General features: G+C 44.8%; 1 protein-coding gene across 1 annotated transcript; it reads left to right on the top strand.

The window, feature by feature from the left end:
- Positions 1–765: 765 nt before the first annotated feature.
- Positions 766–13,423, top strand: CIDEA (cell death inducing DFFA like effector a). Its single transcript, XM_079983420.1, has 5 exons — positions 766–919; positions 6,723–6,879; positions 9,124–9,270; positions 10,443–10,627; positions 12,840–13,423. The coding sequence occupies exons 1-5, from the start codon at positions 876–878 to the stop codon at positions 12,964–12,966; spliced, it is 660 nt and encodes a 219-aa protein (XP_079839546.1). The 5' UTR covers positions 766–875; the 3' UTR covers positions 12,967–13,423.
- Positions 13,424–21,646: the final 8,223 nt, after the last annotated feature.

Below are 21,646 nucleotides of genomic sequence, written 5' to 3'. Positions count from 1 at the left end.
GCCTTTAAAAGCTCCCACAATTGCCCTACGTGTGAGTAACACGTGACCAGGGCTGATGTTTCCTCATGTACATATTATCTTTGTATTTATGGGGCACCCAGAACTTCTAATATTTAGTGGAGCCAATCAGTTGTGATAGCATTAGGACAGAACAGGCAACATTCACAAGAACAGCATCCTGCTGGCAGGGGTGCCAACTTGAATAAAATATGGGGGAGGGGGCACGGGGACAAGTAAGCCCTGCCCTGTATCAAAAGACATACTATTTGAATGGCAATGCCCATCAACTTTTGGGTGGTCCAGACCCCTCAAATATTTTGCTGGGGGCAAAGGGTCAATGACCCTTAGGTGCTGGTTCCGATGCCTGCTGATCTAGGCCTCGGCTGTTGACATCTGCCCCTACTCTTTCGCTAAGAGACGTCTCATATCTCTCTGGCTCCAATCCTATATTCACTAATCAAGAAGTGAATTTAGTGGGGCGTTCACTGTGTACCGCCTTATCGCGCAACCCTATGCACGTGTATTCAGAAGCAACTCCGCGGGAGTTGCAGGCTATCTGGGGCAGGGTGTGCTAAAGTCTCCTCCTCATTGTCGCACGTTACCACGGGGGTGGAGGTTCTTGTCGCCCCCTGCACACACCCAGGCAACCCGCCCGCGCTTTGGCGCCTGAGCCTTCTGCCGCGCCGGCCACGCGCACAGACCCTTGCCTAAACCGCGTCCCTCCCGAAGGGGCGGTTTCGCTGCGCGCCTCCGCCCGTCGGGGGCGGGGCTGCAAAGAGCGACGCCTCCCTGGAGCCCCTGGGCTCATAAGAGGGCCGCGGCGGGAGGGGGCGCAGACGGCGTTGCTCGCTGGGAAGGAAGCCGAAGGTGCAAGGATGGCGGTGGTGTGCGCGCGCGATTTCGCCGCAGTTTTTTTTCGGTGAGTAATCGCCCAGGCGCCTGCTACCCAGGCACGTTTACTCGGGAGTAAGTCCCGTCCCGCGGCGACCTTCCTTGGGCGCTTGTTGCCCGATATGCACACATGCAGTTGCATCTATCTATCTATCTATCTATCTATCTATCTATCTATCTATCTATCTATCTATCTATCTATCGCCTTTACGTTTTCGGGGAGCTGGGGTGTCAGCGCCTGCTTGCTTGCCCCTGTTGCTCGCTTGCTCGCTTGCTCGCTTTCCTCCCTGGGAATGGGCAGGATCGGTCTCCTGAACTCCTGACCCGAGCAGCACCCCTTGGTCTCCGGCTGCCATCTGGCTCCGCCACCTGCCAAGTCCTCTTTGTCCGGCGCTCAAATCCGGACTAGGTGGCGCTCCTCTTTAAATCCAGGCGGGTTTTCTTTGTGTCTTGGAGGGCAGGGCGGGAGGGAGGTCGGCGTCGCAGGATCCGCAGCTCTCAGTGGGTCACACGCTGTTGTGTTTTCCTTGAAAGAAGGAGACTATCTTAATTGGTTGCTTGGAAGTAGCCGCGCCCGCCTTCCAAGATCATCTGGCCACCGGTTGAATGGACTGGAGGCTTTCTAAAATAACTTGAAACCAAGGGGCGGGGGGCGGGGAGCTGTGTGACTCCAGCTTATGGGGTTTGTGGAAGCAGCTTCCGACCTAGTGGCCTTTACTCATACAACGACGTGACTTGCTACACGGCAAGAAAAGACAGACGGGGCTCCCGGTCTGTGGTCTAATAATAATAATAATAATAATAATTTATTATTTGTACCCCGCCCATCTGGCTGGGTCTCCCCAGCCACTCTGGGCGGCTTCCATAAAAACCAAAAATACACTAAAATATCACAGATTAAAAACTTCCCTGAACAGGGCTGCCTTAAGATGTCTTCTGAATGTCAGGTAGTTATTTATTGCTTTGACATCTGATGGGAGGGCGTTCCACAGGGCAGGCGCCACGACCGAGAAGGCCCTCTGCCTGGTTCCCTGTAGCTTTGCTTCTCGCAATGAGGGAACCGCCAGAAGGCCCTCGGCACTGGACCTCAGCGTCCGGGCAGAACGATGGAGGTGGAGACGCTCCTTCAGGTATACTGGGCCGAGGCCGTTTAGGGCTTTAAAGGTCAACACCAGCACTTTGAATTGTGCTCGGAAACGTACTGGGAGCCAATGTAGGTCTTTCAAGACCGGTGTTATGTGGTCTCGGCGGCCGCCCCCAGTCACCAGTCTAGCTGCCGCATTCTGGATTAGTTGTAGTTTCCGAGTCACCTTCAAAGGTAGCCCCACGTAGAGCGCATTGCAGTAGTCCAAGCGGGAGATAACTAGAGCATGCACCACTCTGGCGAGACAGTCCGCAGGCAGGTAGGGTCTCAGCCTGCGTACCAGGCAAGAAAAGACAGACGGGGCTCCCGGTCTGTGGTCTAACCTTTTGTTAGGCTCCCGTAGGTGGATGCCCTTCACCTTTTTCTCCCTCCCATGACTGGATGCTTGAAGCCGAGCATGCATGATGTTAGAGCCACAGTCCATCCTGTACTCCTGTTGGATGCATTTCCCACAGCTTCCATCTGATTTGAAGTCCTAAACCGTGTTTAAGCAGAGATGTGTACATTTGAGCATGTGCAGATAACAGCCTCAGGAGAAGTGGGGAAACGAAGTCAGGGAAAGTGCATCAGGCGAAGACATCCCTGCCCCCTCTATGGTGTTTATAGCAGCATTATACAATGGGGGTGGCAATGACCTTCTTGAGTTTTAAGCCACAGTCTAGCGCTCTTCTCTTTTATCTAGATAGGGTTCTTTGCCTTGAAATGTCTTTTGCCTCTGACTACTAGTACACTTGAAATAAACTACCTTTTGGATAAAGAAGCTTCACCCTCTGAAGTGCCTCTTGGAACCTGTTGAATGTTGCAGGTCAACTTCACATCCTCTTAAGTAACTTTCACAGCACACTAACTGCTCTCCTGCACCACATGCTAGTGTGCCCCACCACACAATTTGGGAGTTAACCAGCTAGTGCATTTCTACAGCATTGCTGGCTTGTTTCAGATGGTTTGTATATTGTCAGCGAAGCAGGTATCTCTTAAAGCAGCTGTTGGGGAAGCTTATTTGCTCATTGGGATAGATCCTTATCCAGATCAGCCTCAGAGGTCAAATTTAACCATTTGCATGTCAGTTGCATGATGTCATTATGGTGCAACATGGTTCCTGCTTGTCAAAATCCCTTGCACACCTTTGCAAGTCTTCCCAAAGTCTTCTTTGCAAGTCTTTAAATCCAATGCTGGAGGTTTAAAAGAGGAGGCAAGTGCTTTAACACAGTGTTGTCTTAAAGTGGCAAAGCGCGCTTTGAAGGAGGCAGGGAGGCTGCATCAAAGAGCGCTTTTGCCAAGCACTTTAAGAGTGGATGCACTGCCTATGTCACTGGTGCCAACCCCAGGGGTCCGTGGGGGCTTTGACCCCCACAATAATATATTTGAGGGAGCCACACACCCCAAGTTAGTGGGCACCACTAGACCCTGCTCTGCCTCTGACTTTTCCTCCTGGTCCATGAGAGAGGAGGAGGAGGAGCTGCTGTCAGCCATTGACCACTGCATCTGACTCTGCCCCGGCTCCTCCTCCAAAAACATGATACAACATTGCGCATTGTGCATGTGGCATCACATGCACACGCCTGCACGTAGTGTGTGTGACATTGTCCGCGTTACATTGTGTAGGCCCCCCCAGTCTTCACAAGATGATGCCAGTGACCTGTGCTGCTTTCTTTTTCATTTCCCAAAAGGAGAAAGAAAGACGTGTGTTGCAAGCAAAGTCAGCAGAAGTGATTTCTTCTGTGCGGTACCTTTACTTGTAAAATGCAAGTTACAAGTTGGGTTGGGGTGCCATATGGGCTTTAATCTGTGGTGGTGACATCTGTTTAGCTTTTCTCCACGGAGAGCTCTTGCCACAGTTAATCCTTTAATGTGTTTGTAAAATTACTTTTTACTTAAGACCTGTCAGTGGGGAAAAGAGTGTCTTTCTGGAGAGAAATGTCACAGGAATCGGTTCCAAGAACAACTTAAATCTAGATACCACGTATAGCTTGAGCCACAGTGACCCTTGTGCAAGCCTTGGATAAATAGCCAAGTTATTGGAGTTGTGCTCTATAAATGTGAAACTCTTCTGAACACAGAGCAGAAATATAACTGTCTCAAGGGAAAGGTCTGCTTAAGCAAAACTTATGACATGTCTGTTGGCAACTGCAGACTAACATGGATTCTTGGCAGAGTATTGTTTTATAGGACTGCAATCTTTGACCTGATTTAACCAAGTTGGGATTGTTCCTAAGTAAGCTTTAAATGAGTAGGCTGCATATCCAACAACACAGTACTGTTGCTTAAGTGAGGGCATGGCTCTGACTTTTTTTTATATAAAAGCATTAGGCAACCTTAAAAATTGATCTGCTGTAACCAGATTACAGAATTAAATATAGGGCAATCATGGCACTAAGGAGACACTCCTAATGCTGTGCTGGGACAGTGGTTGAGTCACAAATAACCTAATTTAAAGGTTTGTGTCCTAACCTATCATCCAATATGGATCTTTCAATTGTAATTAACCTTGTTTCAGGTTGCCTAAGCAAAGTGCTTGGATATAGGTATACAGTGAGATGAAGTAAGATCCTGCAAAAGTATCCACTGGCAATCAAGGTGACTGGCTAAATGCTTATAAATCTGAAGTGAGACTTTTATAGACAGCCTGTAGAAAGGGCTATGGCTGAACAGTATAAAGGACTAGCCACTGCCATCCTAATTGTCGGCTGCAATGTTTTTGCTTTTTGCAGGGGGTCCTCTTGGATTGAGTGCAACTATGGAAGCACAGGTGATGTTCGTGGCTAGGAGTGCCTTTTACCAGCTTATGCTGTCAGCTGTGACCCTTTCTTTAGGAAGCATATTTTGTCTCAGTTACACATGTGCTGGTTAAAATCAAACTAGACTACAGTGGTACCTCGGGTTAAGTACTTAATTCATTCCGGAGGTCCGTTCTTAACCTGAAACTGTTCTTAACCTGAAGCACCACTTTAGCTATTGGGGCCTCCTGCTGCCGCCGGAGCACAATTTCTGTTCTCATCCTGAAGCAAAGTTCTTAACCCGAGGTACTATTTCTGGGTTAGCAGAGTCTGTAACCTGAAGCATATGTAACCTGAAGTGTATGTAACCCGAGGTACCACTGCATTTAACATATACTTTGTTAGGCAATCTTGAAAAATGGCTTGGAACTGGTACAGAATGTCAGGATGTCTGATGAGGGTTAGGTGTTTGGGCAAACCTGTATTGTACATATTAGCAGTCAATATGTTTCTGGATCCAAGGAGTACTGGCCTAGACCTTCAAAGCCCTAAACCTTTGGGTCTAGGTGATTTGAAGGATTGCCTAAGCGCATGCAAGCCTGGCCAGGCCTTAAAATTTATCTTGGGAAGGAAGGATGAAAGAAGTCTGCAAACTTGCCAAGGAACTGATAAGGTTCATTACTGAGTCATCTGCAGTTTGACAGATCACTCTTCTTCTCAGGCAGAGAGGAAAAATGGTGAAAATAGGTTATTTATTGGGACAGAGTGATTTTTGCATATGTTATTAACGTTGCAAAACAACGAAGCATGGGATGGAGCAATGGAGAAATTTCTGAAACAATGGGATATCAGCTACGCCCAAGGCATGATGGAGAACATCAACAACCGGGAAAAGATAGATGTAACATTTTATAAGGACAGGAAGAAACACCAATTTGAGTAATTGGTATTAGTAATTGTATTATAATTTGGTATTGCTATAATGAAGCAGTTATTGGATTGTAACTGAAAATTAATAAAAAATATTACCAACAAAATTTATTTTGGGAACCCAAGATAATTAAAATGGCAGACAGTAGACACAGAACCATCTCAGTGGTGGCCTCACACCTTTGATAATTCCTCCTGAGGAAATTGTGGACCGGATCCTTTATCTTTAACTGGGCTCTGAAAACATTTCCATTCTAATCAGGTTTTTTAATGTTGTGCTGAGTTTCTACTGTTTCCATTAATAACAAGCTAAAATTATCAGTAGTGTGTTGTATTTTTAGCTACAGCTACTTAACCTTTGTAATTATAGTTTATGGAATTGTTTAGCCCAAGTGTTTTAGAGGTGGTCTGGTAGACATTGTCATATGTTTTTTGATAGTCAAGTGTGAATATAACATTCCTCAGTTAAGAGGATGGGTCCTCTTAGGCATCAATAACTGGAACAGGAAGCAGGAATTAATATGCTTATCATGAGATACATGCAAGAAGTGAATTTAGGCACTAACAGTCATTTATTTGCTCCTTACAGCAGATGGGCCCTATTATATATTCTAGCAAAGACTCCAGTTACTAGTCTGTCTTCTAAAGATGCTGTGCTAATATTGAAAACAGTAAATTAGACCATGTTTAGGGGCCCAGCTGGCAAACACACACTATTCTGATCAGCTGCAAAGATAGTCAGATGGGTTTTACTGGACGCTGTGGGGATGACACTGTATAGCTCATAGTTACATCTATAGATCAAAACAATCACTGTTGGATGAAAATGCCCCTTCCCTCAAGTGCTTAATATCTCTTTTTCTAGCCTGGAAGAAGGTATATATTTAGCAATGCATGAATTGCTCTACATCTAGGCTGCAGGCTGACATGAATTATACCCATGATGCTACTGTGTACTAGAAATGATTTCCTTGCTCTTAAAACTGAAACCATACAATGTACATAAAAACAAACAAACCCCAAACTGCTTTCTGTTCTAGATCTCTGGTGTCAGTGGGAGCATCTCTAGGGTCAGTAACAAGACAGACCCTGTTTGCACCTCTTCCAGCTGCAGCTCGGCCCTTCCGTGTTTGTAACCATGACAGAAGCAGTCGGAGAGGAGTTGTTGCAAGCACCCTAGAGGAGCTTATTAGCAAGGTATGCCTCCTGTCAAAAGCACAAGCCTGATGATCATGCCAGGACCTCATTATCTCAGCCATGTGTTCAAAAATTCTTGCCCCACATACACACAGGTGATGTGTGTACACTACAGCCTCCATCAGCCCCAGCAAGGACATAAAAGGCAGCAGGTGGGTGAAGGCTACTGTGAAGTCCTGGATCTAGCAGGGATGTTAACTTCTTGGAGAAGTCTGGTCCTACCTGTTTGTCTTAGCTCCAGTCATAGCTGTATTAGATGCTCAAGATATCTTTTCCATTCCAATTAACTTAGCCAGTGATCCATAGCACTCTAGTCTAGAGAAAAGTTCTCCACTGAACCTGAAGATACATCTCATCCAACAAAAATCCAAAACCTTATGGCATATCCCCAAGGCTCCTCCTCAAGTTATCTCAGTCCCTAAGTGTTAGGAGAAGCAGGACAGCAATCAGGTCCTTTATCCACAGCGAATTGGTCTGAAGCTCACTCAGTGAGCTTCATAGCTGACTGGGGAGTTTCACCCAGGTTTCCCAGGTCCATGTTCAGCATTCTGACCACAACACCATGCTGGCTGTCTCCGCACATGATGTGGAGCTGCCCTGTTGTAGGCCCCCTTTGGGGTGAGGCCTTTGTAATGTAATTAATCACTGTGTTTCAAAGATGCCTATTTGTAGTTTACCACTGGACCATGAGCACTGGTTACACGTGCATGCCTTCCATGCAACAGTGACCAGCGGTTTGAACTCCCCTGCCCTTATCTCAGGAGGCGATTTATATTGCCATGAGCACCAAGAAGAGAACTTTGTAAAAATTTGGCCAGCTTTTCTTGCGCAACTTAAGTTGGCAGTGCAGTATACTTGTATTAAACAACACTGTAATGTCATGTCCTTAACCCATGTCCTCCTTTCCCTTTTTTACTTTTTATGGATTCAAAAATTGTGATAAAGTTTATATGGAAAATACATCTCTTAACTGAACAAGTAGAGCAGAATTGTGGAATTGTCCCCACAAACCACCATTAACCTGATTTGTAGAATGCAGAGGTGTAGAGTGGATTGCAGCTGTCCTACTTAGACTAGATTAGGAGGCTGGTGAGATGGCTTTGGGTTATGCCTGGAACCAGTCACAGCACCAATTGCTACCTCATACAGTCAAACCTCGGTGGTCAAATGTAATCCATTCTGGAAGCCCATTTGGCTTCTGAAACGTTCGACAACTGAGGTTTAGCTTCCAATTGGTTGCAAGAGCTTCCTGCACTCAAGCAGAAGCTGCGTCGGACATTCGGCTTCCGAAAAACGTTCGAAAGCTGGAGCATTTACTTCTGGGTTTTTGGCGTTTGGGATCCGAAACATTAAAAAACGGGAGCAGTTCAGGAACTGAGGTTTGACTGTACCAGCACTGGAATGCTGCATGGATGGAAGACTATCTCAGAATCCTGTGTACAGTACTGTAGAAAGAGGATGGGAATGGGAATGGATCGAAATGTAAAGCAGTTAAGGTGATTTGGATAATAAAGGGCAACTTGCTTTGTAGCTGTAGGAATCGAGACTGCTTCTGCAAGTCACACTAATAATGCCCTCTCTTGGCAGCAGAATTTCTTTAAAATCTATTTTCGATTTGAGTTCTAATCTGCAGGGCTAAACTAGATGCATCATTGTCAATATTCACTTTTAAAGAATGTAAATAGCAGCCACAGGGAGGAATTTAACTCTCCACAACCACCAAATCTCTCAAAAGTAATTTGTTTTGGAAAGAAGGCCTCCATTGTCACGGATGGGGGCTTTCCTCCTGATTGAAAATAGCAAGGTTTCATGCATGCATGCATGCACACACAAAGCCAGCACTGCTGCTTATATGTGTGCGCGTGTGTTTATTTTCTGTTGCATTCATATAAAGCCTAGTTTGGTCCTAAGCATTGACTTTCCAGTGATAAAAATAAGCACATTTTGGAGGAGGCTTGAACACCATGTGAACACAGGCCTTCATAAATTGGGGCTACACACACAGATCTGATTCTCTTCCATAATTTTCTCCATTCAAAAGTAGCTGGGCTCATGTTAGCTCAATCTATGACAGCTTAATCTATGTAGAATGGTGCATGCAAATAACTTAATCGTACAGTTTCTGAGTAATAGACATTCATGCCTTTGATGTGTCTTGCTTCAGTAGGGGGGTAAGTAAAGTAGGATTGCCCTGTACCAATAAGGCATTTGGAACTACGTTTTGCTCTTCTGTCTGTATTTTAGACCATAGATACCTTAATGATTACTGCTGGGCTGATAACACTAGTTCTGGAGGAAGATGGCACAGTGGTGGATACAGAAGACTTCTTCCAGTCCCTGGGAGACAACACACATTTCATGGTTCTAGAGAGAGGACAGAAATGGAAGCCAGTAAGTGTTGTTCTGAAAATAGTTTATTACAGAAAATAATAAACTTGATATGCCCTGTTTGCTTTGAGTTTAAACAAAACTTCTTCAGTCTTTCTAATTACAGGCCTAATTACACCCACCAAACCTTGGAGATCGGCCCACCAGGAAGTTTTGGGCAGACTACCCCTCCCTTTCCCATGCCTAATGTCGTATGTGACCTCAGGCATGGGAGACTCCAGGTCCCATGGGAGCAATGCAGATTCGGGCACCAGATTCTGAAAGTGCCAACTTGTTGACGCAAAGGAAGAATCGGGAACAAACTTCTTCTACCTTTTAATTGCCAGCTTGAATTCAGTTCCTGGTATTGTGTCTGCTTAGTTACAAAAGACAGAATTGTTTCCATCTCCGTACTGATGTAAGCATTAATAGATAGGTCACGCCCGTGAAGCCTATTGTAATAAAACTAGGTATGCTTCTTTGGGAATACATCCTGTTGAACAAAGTAGAACTGAATGTGTGTTTACTTGGAAGTAAGCATCCAGAGCAGAGGGTGGCAGTTACAGGACAAAACAGTGTTTCTCCATGAGAGTAAATAGTCATGCCAATTAGCTGGTAGTTACATTTTTTCTACATATATTGTTTATTCCCCCACCCCACCCCAAGAAGTAAAGCCATAAATTTAATAACTGAACACATTACAGAGGTTAGGTAGCTGGAGGGTATAAAACACAGGACAAAGACAACACTACCTCCATGGATGACTAGTGAGATAGAGAATGATATCTCCTGAACCTTGTTCCTCTGATTTGCTAGTCCCCTGGTTCAGTAGAAATCCTGAAACAATAAATGTTATATCTGACATTATATCACTTGTGTTAAATCTGGATACTGAGGTTATTCTCCAGTGTCTCTCTAAGCCTTTTAACTAGGTGGTGGTAAAAAAAATATTTCCCAAACTGTTCCCAAATTTTTCAAACAACCTTTACCGTATTCCGGTAATTGTAAACTTCCAAGGGACTCAAGAGCTTGATTCAAAACCCATTTTGGTGGTTAAACCATAGTTCAAAGGCTATTGATTAATTTCTGTTCTCAATAAGTTAATTAGTCTAAAAAAAAAATCCTACAGGGCTCTTGGGTGTCGATAGGTGTTGTGAGCTGAAATATTTCACACACTTTTCTTTCCTCTGAATTAGGGGCCAAGACCCTGCTTTGCAGCAGTACAGCAGCCAAAGAAAATGGGGGTGGCAAATATCACCTTGGATTTGTACAAAGTGAACCCTAAGGACTTCATTGGCTGCCTAAATATCAAAGCTACCTTTTATGAAATCTATTCTGTGACGTATGATATCCAATGCATGGGAGCAAAGGCTGTACTGAGGTAAGTGTGTGCCTCTAGTTCAGACTCAACCATGCATAGGTGAAATTACACCCAAAAGTCCACAGCTGAATAACTCCCTTATTAAGACCAACCCAAAAGTCCGACATGTGGCAAGCTTTCAAGCCCTCTGGAATCCTTCATTGGACAAAGTGTTAAACAAATCAGTGACTGTTAGGGTGAGGGAAAATCAACAAAAGTTGGGGTCAGTGTTGTAGTAATGAGACCATCATGGATATTTGAGTGCAAGGTGGAGATTGCATGTGTGTGATTCCCTCCCAGGTGCCACTGTTTATCAAGCTACATACCTAGGATTCTGGGATAAAAAAGCAATGGCTGTTGTCCCCATTCATTGACAAAATAAAGCCTTCTTTCTCACATCTTAAACAAAGCACCTGGGTTCCAGGGTAGGCAGAGAGCACAAGTAAAGGGAAACATGGCAATGAGTTACATTACAAGAAGTTGTGTGGAGAGAGAGTTGTCCCAGTTTGCATCACTTTACACTTTGAACCACATTTGACACTTTAACGTCCATACACCTGTTTTGGAATTTGATATTTGTCTGCCCTACCATGAATAGCTTGCTGGCAAAATTTGCCACCTAACTGCTCAGTCTCTACGGCCATCCACTTATGAACAAGATAAGAATCACTGGTCCAAGTTCAGATCCTTAAAGTACCCAGTACAAATGCTGCACTGATAAAGATTATAAAAAGGAAATGCTGAAAGTGAAATTTCAAAGAGGAGCTGAAATGCCAGAGCTGCTGTTTCTGTAATGTCAGTCTTCTTAAAAATAAATTCAAATAGAGAAAAAAATTATTGATAACTCTGCTGTCTGTTCAGATATCTTAATGTGTTGTGCAGTGGAGGCTAAGCAAGCTACACTGGATTCCCTAGATACATGGTGACCTCCTAAATAAAGGCACGAGCAAGTTGAATGTTCAAGGAACTGGCAAGCTTATAAAATGACCTGAAGGTTCTTGATGTCTCAGACTCTCTGAAACACTAGGTGGTGGTAGTGCCTAAAATTTCTGAAGCAAGAACTGGAGTGCAATGATAAGGAATTCCCTATAAAAATGTGGGAGTTACAAACGCAGAAGGACTCCTGCAAATATAGCAAGCACTGACATGTTTCTAGAAGTTATTAAAGTGGTGATAGTGGGATAATATCCAGAAACAACAGCTTTGGGTCTGTTAAGGTAGGCTAGTGGTCTGATCCAGTATATTTTAATGCTTGCTGTAGTATGAGGAACCAAGCAAATATATATTATAATTAATTCTAGCAGTCCCCTGTAGGAAAGTATGAGCCTTTCTGACTTTCAGGTTAAACTTAATTGCAAAGTAAATATACTTAGAATGGCAGCAAAAAACAAAAAGAACTTCAGCTTGGTATTTGAACATAGGAATTTCAGAACCTTTCACAATAGCATGAAAAGAAAGCAATATAATAAATTGGCATAGAAGTTTCATATAAAATGGCTAGAGCAGGCATAGGCAAACTCTGGCCCTCCAGATGTTTGGGACTACAATTCCCATCACCTTTGACCACTGGTCTTGTTAGCTAGGGATGATGGGAATTGTAGTCCCAAATTGCTAACAATCTTTAAAATACCTGGATAATTAAAGATTGTTACCAGCAGCTAAAATAACAATGTTGGTGTCAGGTGAGATTGGGCATTCCATAATTGGGATGCTCCAGTTGAAAAGTCTCTTTTTTGCTGACCACCTGATGGTGCAGGATATCAACAGATCTTGGAATGTGGGCAGGTTGACATGGGAGTCTGTTTTCTCCAGGTAGCTGGGCCCAAACCATTTAGAGCTTTAAAAGTAAGCATCCGGCTCTTTGAATTGGACTTGGAAGTGAATGCTGCCAGACATTCTGCACTAATTGAAGCTTCTAAACCATCTTCAAAAGCAGCTCCAAGTATAATGTCACTGCCATCAGCCATGCTCTGATAACCTTCCATTTGGCTAACTGGCTAGGCTATCCCTGTCCAGAAGTATTCTGCGCTACCAGTTGGTCTTCAAGCAACAAAGCTGGATCTAGGAGAATCCTTAAACTAAATTTGCTCTTTCAGGAAAAGTGCAACTTCAGAAAAAGTGCAGAGCATGTGCTGGTGTAAATTGTATATGGACAAAAGTGATGATGTGTATTCTCCTTTTGTGCAATTTTTTTTGAACTTCTGTCTAAGCTTAATGTGTTTCTTTTTTTAAGGAGGATACTTCGATATCTGTCACATATGGCACAAGTTACGGGACATGTCCTTCTTTACACTGGAACATATGTGCTACAGTTAATGGGTGACCATGAAGAAGATCGGCTTACAAATGGAAAGCGCTAACTAAAACCAGCATAAAGCCTTTTATTGCTGGTTCTGCAGCTGATACTTAAGCATTTTTAACTTAAATATATTTATAACTTAACACACTAAATGGTCAAGCGGCACTCTAATGACCAAAAGTTTAACTAAAGTAGCTTTTTTCATGTACAGGTTTTTCATTAAGATAATGATGTCATAAGTGTAAAAATATGATTGGAATCTTTTTAATGCAGTGGAAGGAGAAGTTTTTCATAGAAATTACTGTGCCATAAACTTCAAAAATGAAGAGTTGTGTGAATAGGAAGCAGGCATTTAGTGACTTATCAACTGAGATGTGTCTGTTAATCAGCATATAAAAAGCCATGTAGCAAATTCTGATTGGAGGTGGTGACTGTTTGTAGAAGTTTAATACTAATCTTGCCTACCACTTAAATATGTTTTTCTTATAAATAAATTTCCAAGCTTCAGTATTTCAAAACTACATTGTTGTGCCATTTCTCAATACCATCTATCACTGCCACTGCCGCAACAAAACATGTCTCTCCTGTATCGGTGTCTTGCAGCCACAACAGATGCTGTAACCTTCCAACAGTTTGACTTAACCCAAAGGCTCACTCCTCCATTGTCTTCTGAGACAGACTGATGTCAACATAACACACTCACTAAAATTGGAAGCTTTCAGAAATTTCCACACAACCTTATGTTCAAGTGCTTCTCTTGTCACCATCACTGTTGGCAAATTTAAAGACTGATCTGCTTTTAACAGGTTAAGCATTGTTTGGGATTTAGTTCAATACTGAGATTTTAATTACTACTACTTTCTTCTTTGAACTGCTTTTCCAGATATGAAGTCAAATCTGTATTCGGGGAATGGGGAATTTTACAGTTGGAAGAAAGCACCAGATGCCTTCTGGTCCCAGCCAACACGATGGCTGGGACAAGTTCCATGGGGGGGAAGCACTGGGACATCCGATCTCGGTGATCATGGGCAGGAGGCGGAGTTACGCTAAGACCAGACCATGTTATTACCGAGGAGGCAGGTTTAGTCGTTGTTTGAAGACTATTCCTGCCTCCGGGTCTGGCCTTGACCGGATGGATACTGGAATCAACAGGGGAAACCCACATGACCTGAAGGTGTTGCTGTGCAATGCCAGGTCAATGATGAATAAAACCACTGCCATCCACGACCTGATTGTGGATGAAGGATTTGACCTGGCATGTGTGACAGAGACCTGGTTGGAGGAAGCAGATGGGCCTGTCCTTGCCGCTGCTTGCCCACTAGGTTTCTCTTACGCACAGCAACCCAGGTGGGCGGGGAGGGGGGTTGCAGTGATTTTTAGGAAGTCACTAGCTTGCACCAGGCGTCCTACTGGGAAGATCCAGTTTTCTGAGTGCATGTTCTGGAAGTTGGGCAATAGGGACAGTACAGGATTCCTTTTGGTGTACCGACCTCCCCGCTGCATCAAGAATTCCCTGTCCGAGCGGCTTCAGGTCGTGGCGGATTTTCTCCTGGAGACACCTAGTTTGGTTGTCCTAGGGGATTTTAACATCCATACCGACACGACCTTACAAGGGGCTGCTCAGGACTTCGTGGAAAGCATGGCCTCCATGGGGCTGTCCCTGAATAAGTTTGGCCCAACTCATAGTCATGGACATGCCTTAGACCTGGTGTTCACCTCTAGTGACGTGGGTGATCTGACACTAAGAAAAAGTGAAACAAAAGAAGTGCCATGGTCAGATCACTTCCTGGTGCAACTGGACTTCTCTGCGACCCTTCCCCTCTGCAGGGAGGTGGGACCAATTCGGATGGTCCGCCCCCGCCACTTAATTGATCCAAATGGTTTCCAGAGAGTGGTAGGAGATGCTTTATCCCATGTTGATGGCCTTTCAGCTGATTCCCTGGTGGCCCGCTGGAATGCGGAGTTAACCAGGGCTATCGACTGTCTGGCTCCGAAGCACCCTCTCTGATTGCATGGAGCCCGGACAGCCCCGTGGTTTTCTTCGGAGCTGAGGGCAATGAAACAATCGCTGAGACGGCTAGAGCGTCGGTGGCAGAAAACTCACTTCGAATCTGACCGGACACAGGTTAGAGCTCAACGTCGAGCCTACCAAGAGGCGATAGCGACGGCGAAGAAGACTTTCTTCACCGCCTCTATTGCATCTGCAGAAAATAGTAGCAGGAGACTCTTTCAGGTGGTTCGCAATTTAACGGAACCACCTTTACCACCGGGGCCTTGTAAAGACCCCAAGATCTCCTGCAACGATTTTGCAAAGTTTTATGCAGATAAAATCACTCATATTCAGAAGGAGCTAGACACCACTGTGGGAGCAGGGCTGGGGCGGGAGAGTGCTAGAGCTCTGTCTGGTCAAGTTGCATGGAATCAATTTCAATCCGTTACCCCCGAGGATGTGGACAGGCTGCTTGGACGCGTGAAACCAACCACCTGTCTCCTTGATCCTTATCCATCCTGGCTAATAAAAGCAAGCCGGGAAGGGCTGGGTGATGGGCTCTGCGGGGTGGTGAATGCTTCCCTCTGTGAGGGAACATTCCCAGATCCGCTGAAAGAGACGGTCATTAAACCGCTTCTTAAAAAACCATCTTTAGACCCGGCCAGTATGGCCAACTATCGCCCAGTCTCAAATCTTCCATTCTTGGGCAAGGTGATTGAGCGTGTGGTTGCTGAACAACTCCAGGCACGCCTGCAGGATGCGGACCATTTGGATCCCTTCCAATTGGGATTCAGGCCTCATCATGGGACTGAAACTGCCTTGGTCGCGCTGGTTGATGATCTCCGGCGAGCTAGGGACAAAGGTGAGAGTTGTTTCCTAGTTCTGCTGGATCTCTCAGCGGCCTTTGATACAATCGACCATAACATCCTTCTGGACCATCTAGAGGGGCTGGGAGCTGGGGGCACTGTTATACAGTGGTTTCGCTCCTTCCTCCTGGGCCATGTTCAGAAAGTGATGGTGGGGGATGAGTGTTCAGACCCTTGGGCCCTCACTTGTGGGGTGCCTCAGGGCTCCGTCCTCTCCCCCATGCTTTTTAACATCTATATGAAGCCGCTGGGAGAGATCATCAGGGGGTTTGGACTGGGTGTCCATCAATATGCAGATGATACCCAGCTCTACCTCTTTCAAATCAGAACCAGTGAAGGCGGTGAAGGTCCTGTGTGAGTGCCTGGAAGCGGTTGGAGGATGGATGGCGGCTAATGGATTGAAGTGGAATCCTGACAAGACAGAAGTACTGTTTTTGGGGGACAGGGGGCGGGCTGGTGTGGAGGACTCCCTGGTCATGAATAGGGTAACGGTGCCCCTGAAGGACCAGGTGCACAGCCTGGGAGTCATTTTGGACTCACAGCTGTCCATGGAGGCGCAGGTCAATTCTGTATCCAGGGCAGCTGTCTACCAACTCCACCTGGTACGCAGGCTGAGACCCTACCTGCCCGCGGACTGTCTCGCCAGAGTGGTGTATGCTCTAGTTATCTCCCGCTTAGACTACTGCAATGCGCTCTACGTGGGGCTACCTTTGAAGGTGACTCGGAAACTACAACTAATCCAGAATGCGGCAGCTAGACTGGTGACTGGGGGCGGCCGCCGAGACCACATAACACCGGTCTTGAAAGACCTACATTGGCTCCCGGTACGTTTCCGAGCACAATTCAAAGTGCTGGTATTCACCTTTAAAGCCCTAAACGGCCTCGGCCCAGTATACCTGAAGGAGCGTCTCCACCCCCATCGTTCTGCCCGGACGCTGAGGTCCAGTGCCAAGGGCCTTCTGGCGGTTCCCTCATTGCGAGAAGCAAAGCTACAGGGAACCAGGCAGAGGGCCTTCTCGGTAGTGGCGCCCGCCCCGTGGAACGCCCTCCCATCAGATGTCAAAGCGATAAATAACTACCTGACATTCAGAAGACATCTTAAGGCAGCCCTGTTCAAGGAAGTTTTTAATCTGTGATATTTTAGTGTATTTTTGGTTTCTATGGAAACCGCCCAGAGTGGCTGGGGAAACCCAGCCAGATGGGCGGGGTACAAATAATAAATTATTATTATTATTATTATTATTATTATTATTATTATTATTATTATTATTCCTCTATTCAGTCAGACAGGGGGAAAAAAGAGCATCAAAATAAAGCAGTGGTTTAGGGAGGCATTGACTTTAGGGGAGGTTAGCTACTATTATTCCTGTCTGCATCCCCATCTTGGACCTCTCTCACACCTTATCCCAAGGAAAAGTATGATGATTTCTGTGTTAACAGATGTTGAAATGAATCTTATTATGTCACCATGGCACTGGGAAACAAATATTTATGGCTGCTGTTGGACAATATGTCCTGGATTATAAAACCTGGGGTGTCACTATTACAAAGACATTTGGTAGTAGTTAATATTAATTGTGTTTGTATACTACCTTTCCAAAGGAACAGGCTTGGTGCACAACATTATTTTTTAAAAATACAACCAGCTAGACACAATACATGTTTTAGTCATGATTTTATGCCACACCTATCCATGGAACTCAAGTTTCCATCAAGGCTCTGCCCAGGTATGGACCTTTCAGCAAGACTGTTTCACCATGTACATTCAGACCATGTTTTGGGGCCAAGCAAGACTTGCTATTGTTCCACCGAATGGTAAACAGGCTTAAATTCCTAAGGCTAAATCCAGGCCCACTGAGTACAACTGCCCTGCCCACCCCACCCCTTATTCTTCATCTAAATTGAAAAAAGAATGTGGAAGAAACAATTGTGTGTAGAAAGTCCATTTTGTGGGTTGCAGGTGAAGCCTGATTCACCATCCTTGCCCATGCTGGTGTTCCATTCACAAATCTAGTTGTTGACCCAGGGTGTATTAGTAACTGAATAAACAGTTTTCCTGCCTCATCAAGTGCAGCATTTTTATAAAACTAGGGTGGGTCAACTTTAGCCTTGGCAGAAAGAACCATTTTGATTTTTGCTAGAATCTAGAGTTCTACCAACCAGGTACAAAATGGCGGCACCAGAAGCTTCCACAACATGGTGGCCCAACTTTTCATATCAAGTGGGCCACTAAAGTACTTCAACACAGAACCTGTGGGCCACACACTGCCTTGTCCAGCAGAGGAGGGGAGTGAGGGCAAAACTTAAAGCCCTCCTCGCCCTCATGCTGCTTTTCCAAAGCCATATAAGTGATGTATCAGGCTTTGGGAAAGAGGTGCAAGGCTCTGGAAGGGTCCTACAGCTCTCCCAGCTTCATCCCAAAACTGGGAAAGCACGAACTACGATTTGAGAAGGAGGAGAGGACTCTAGGACACTGTGAGAGGCTTACCCAGAGGGCCTTAGGAGTTGTATCTGTGTTGGACTGCCCTGTTCTACAGGTTTGCAATTGAGTGCAAGGCTGTGTTGAGCACATGCTCATCCCAATATGCTTCTCAGGGCTAGATTTCACTGTTATTTACAACACAAATCCACCTGTAGTTTTTCAGGCTTCCTTTACAGTGGTACCTCGGGTTACAGACTCTTCAGGTTACAGACTCTGTTAACCCAGAAATAGTACCTCGGGTTAAGAACTTTGCTTCAGGATGAGAACAGAACTCGCGCGGTGGCAGCGGGAGGCCCCATTAGCTAAAGTGGTACCTCAGGTTAAGAACAGTTTCAGGTTAAGAACAGACCTCTGGAACGAATTAAGTTCTTAACCTGAGGTACCACTATATTTCAGAAAGGGACGGGTGGCGCTGTGGTCTAAACCACTGAGCCTCTTGGGCTTGCTGATCGGAAGGACGGGTGGTTCGAATCCCCGCGACGGGGGGAGCTCCCGTTGCTTGGTCCCAGCTCCTGCCAACCTAGCAGTTCGAAAGCACACCAAAAATGCAAGTAGATAAATAGGTACCACTCTGACGAGAAGGTAAACGGAGTTTCCGTGTGCTGCTCTGGTTTCGCCAGAAGCGGCTCAGTCATGCTGGCCACATGACCCGGAAAAACTGTCTGCAAACAAACGCCAGCTCCCTCGGCCTGTAAAGTGAGATGAGTGCCACAACCCCAGAGTTGTCTGCGACTGGACTTAACTGTCAGCGGTCCTTTACCTTTACCTTTTTTTATTTCAGAAACCTAATTTGAGCTCCAGGGGAGCATTTTTGTTGGTTTTAGATCTAAAAGAGCTAAATTTGGGGGCTTTTAGTAGTTGGTGGCTACTTTCTACTATTCACTTTATGTGTGGCTTTAAAAAAGAAGAAATGAACCACAACAAAAGGAAAGAATTGCATAAGAATTGTATGTGCTCATGCAGGGGGGAGGGGATCGGAATGATTGTAGTAGAGAGACAGTAAGCGCTATGTGATTGGATGTGTCCATGAGCAGAATGGGGAGGGAGGCACATTTTGCAATTGCCCCTCCTCTCTTCCCCCCAAATCTGTTCTAGAAGATCCTCCAACTTTCTGCTGCAGATTTGGCAGTGGGTGGTGGAGTAGGGAGGGAGAATAACTGAAATTACCTCACTCCTTGTTCTGTTTATGGATTAGGAACACCACACAATATATCTCACCATACTGGAGAAGATTGTGACTGTGTGCTGCCTGTTTATAGGCATCTTCAAAACTCTTGCTCCCCTTTCTATGGCTCTTTACCTTTAAGCTGGACATCCTTTAGCAAGACTGATTGGATTAAAAAAGAAATGGAGTGTATGCAAACTGCATGGACTATCAAAAGGGGAGGTGGGAGGTGTCAATACCTGATATAGTTGGCAGCCAGTGTTTAAACTGGTGGATCACAATTTGTGTAGACATGTAGCATCTCTGAAATCACAGCGTGTTTAAATCATGGCTCTAATGCTGTTTGTATTGAAATGAATCATATAGTAAAGGATTATCCTGCCCTGCTGTATATAGTGCTCTGTTTAGATGCAAAAACATTGCTTTTTAAGAGCATGACTGCATTTATCAATTATATTTATATCCACCCTTTCTTCCACAGAACTCAAGAGTTGGGGTCCCAGGTGGTCTTCCACCTGGGCAGCCACTGCTGAAGCTCAGACCTGCCATTAAATGCCTTCCAATGTGTCCTGTGACCACATACATGTTTGTATGTGAAGTACAGCATTTTGCTGCAAGCGTGTGCACTGTCGTCATGTATATGAAGCAGCAGAACACATATTTATCCACTCTTCGTGTGGAATTGAAGACATCCTTTTTCACCACTGAAAAATGTGTGAATCTGCTGTTTAATTAAATCACAACACATGCTTTTGTCTAAACAGGAAAAAATCCTTCTTTACACATTCTGGGACTCCAGTCTTCCTGAGGAAGTTCAGTAGGGCAGGAGAAAAGAATGTCGTTTCTGCCTACTGGATTTTGTTCCAATAATCTATTAGTGTTTCTTTAAAAACTTGAAGTCGAAGCAGAAAGCTTCAGGTTTTAATCAATTCATGGTGGAAACTAGTGCTTCCTTGCATTCACAACAGTGGTATTTCTTGTGTGACTGCATTACTTACTGCCAATCTAATGTTAATGAAACAGTGTGACTGTCTAGCTTCCAAAAAAGGAATTCTGTCTCAAGTACTCACTCCTGTTTGACTCAGACACTGCTCATATTCTGTACGCAAAGTTCCTCCACTTCCTGATTTGATTTCCCCACTGACATTTTTCCTCTTGGGGAAACAATGTTTATAGTCCAATATTTATAAAGGCCTTTCTTTGCCTCAGCTATATAGCTGTGACTCTCAGTGCTAACAGTTCAATTTTACAAAGTGATGGGGCCAGACTAGATATTATTCAGAGGTCCCACACAGGCTTATTCTGTTTTCATTCCATGTCCTTTCTCAGTAAAATCACATAGACTACAGGTGGGGCATGGGTTTCTTCAACATTTTAAAGTAGACAAACATGTACAGATTGAGGCCTAGCAGGCAAAATTCTAATCACATGTGTTTCAATGCCAGGGAACCAAGTTCGCCTGTGAGTTTGTTTCCAGTGTGTCTCATTCTCATGGTTTTTTTGCAGAGGAGATTAGAGAGAGGGCTCAGAGAAAGGCAGGCAAATGCAGGAGCTTGGGAAGCTAACAATGGAATACAGCAGCGAGCACATCAGCAGGTGCAAGAGAGTTGGGTAATTAAATGCCATATAAACTTTTCAAAATCATTTTCGACTATTTGACCTCACTCACTTGTGTGCTTGAAACTGATTTGGGCAGTGTAATCCTCTCCATGCCTACTCAGAAAGAGAAAAATAACTACCAAACTTTTAGAAGACACCTGAAGGCAGCCCTGTTTAGGGAAGCTTTTAATGTTTAATAGGTTATTGTATTTTAGTGTTTTGTTGGAAGCCGCCCAGAGTGGCTGGGGAAACCCAGCCAGATGGGTGGGGTATAAATAATAATTTATTATTATTATTATTATTAGTAGTAGTAGTAGTAGTAGTAGTAAGCCTCCTCAACTTCAGGGGTCTCACTCATGGATAAGTGTGTATAGGATAGGACTTGACTTGGCAAACCTATTCTGTACTGGAGAAGCTCTCTCTAAGACTGACCTATATATATACACTCTTTAAAGGAAGATAAAAATGACAGATAAAAATGAGTCACACTACTATAAAAACTTTAGTAGTCCTAAGCCTAGTTGTCACTGAGGGGATAAACCTGCATCAGGACAGTACCACTTCAGAGTGCAGGTAAGGGCTCACATGGATGCTCCTCACACATTCTCTGCACATGAAAGATGAACAAGTCAGGAATAA

This window comes from Podarcis cretensis (genome assembly GCF_951804945.1).
Source record: "Podarcis cretensis genome assembly, chromosome: 7".
In the NCBI taxonomy this organism is placed as follows: domain Eukaryota; kingdom Metazoa; phylum Chordata; class Lepidosauria; order Squamata; family Lacertidae; genus Podarcis; species Podarcis cretensis.
Note: the sequence above shows the minus strand (reverse complement) of the source record. Positions and strands in the feature narration are given on the sequence as shown.

Bases quoted from the DNA above. Each gene is read 5' to 3' on its own strand.
- CIDEA (XM_079983420.1), top strand. From the start codon at position 876: ATGGCGGTGGTGTGCGCGCGCGATTTCGCCGCAGTTTTTTTTCG. The intron at 920-6,722 runs GTGAGTAATCGC...TTTCTGTTCTAG, and splicing joins TTCGCCGCAGTTTTTTTTCG to ATCTCTGGTGTCAGTGGGAG. The intron at 6,880-9,123 runs GTATGCCTCCTG...TCTGTATTTTAG, and splicing joins TAGAGGAGCTTATTAGCAAG to ACCATAGATACCTTAATGAT.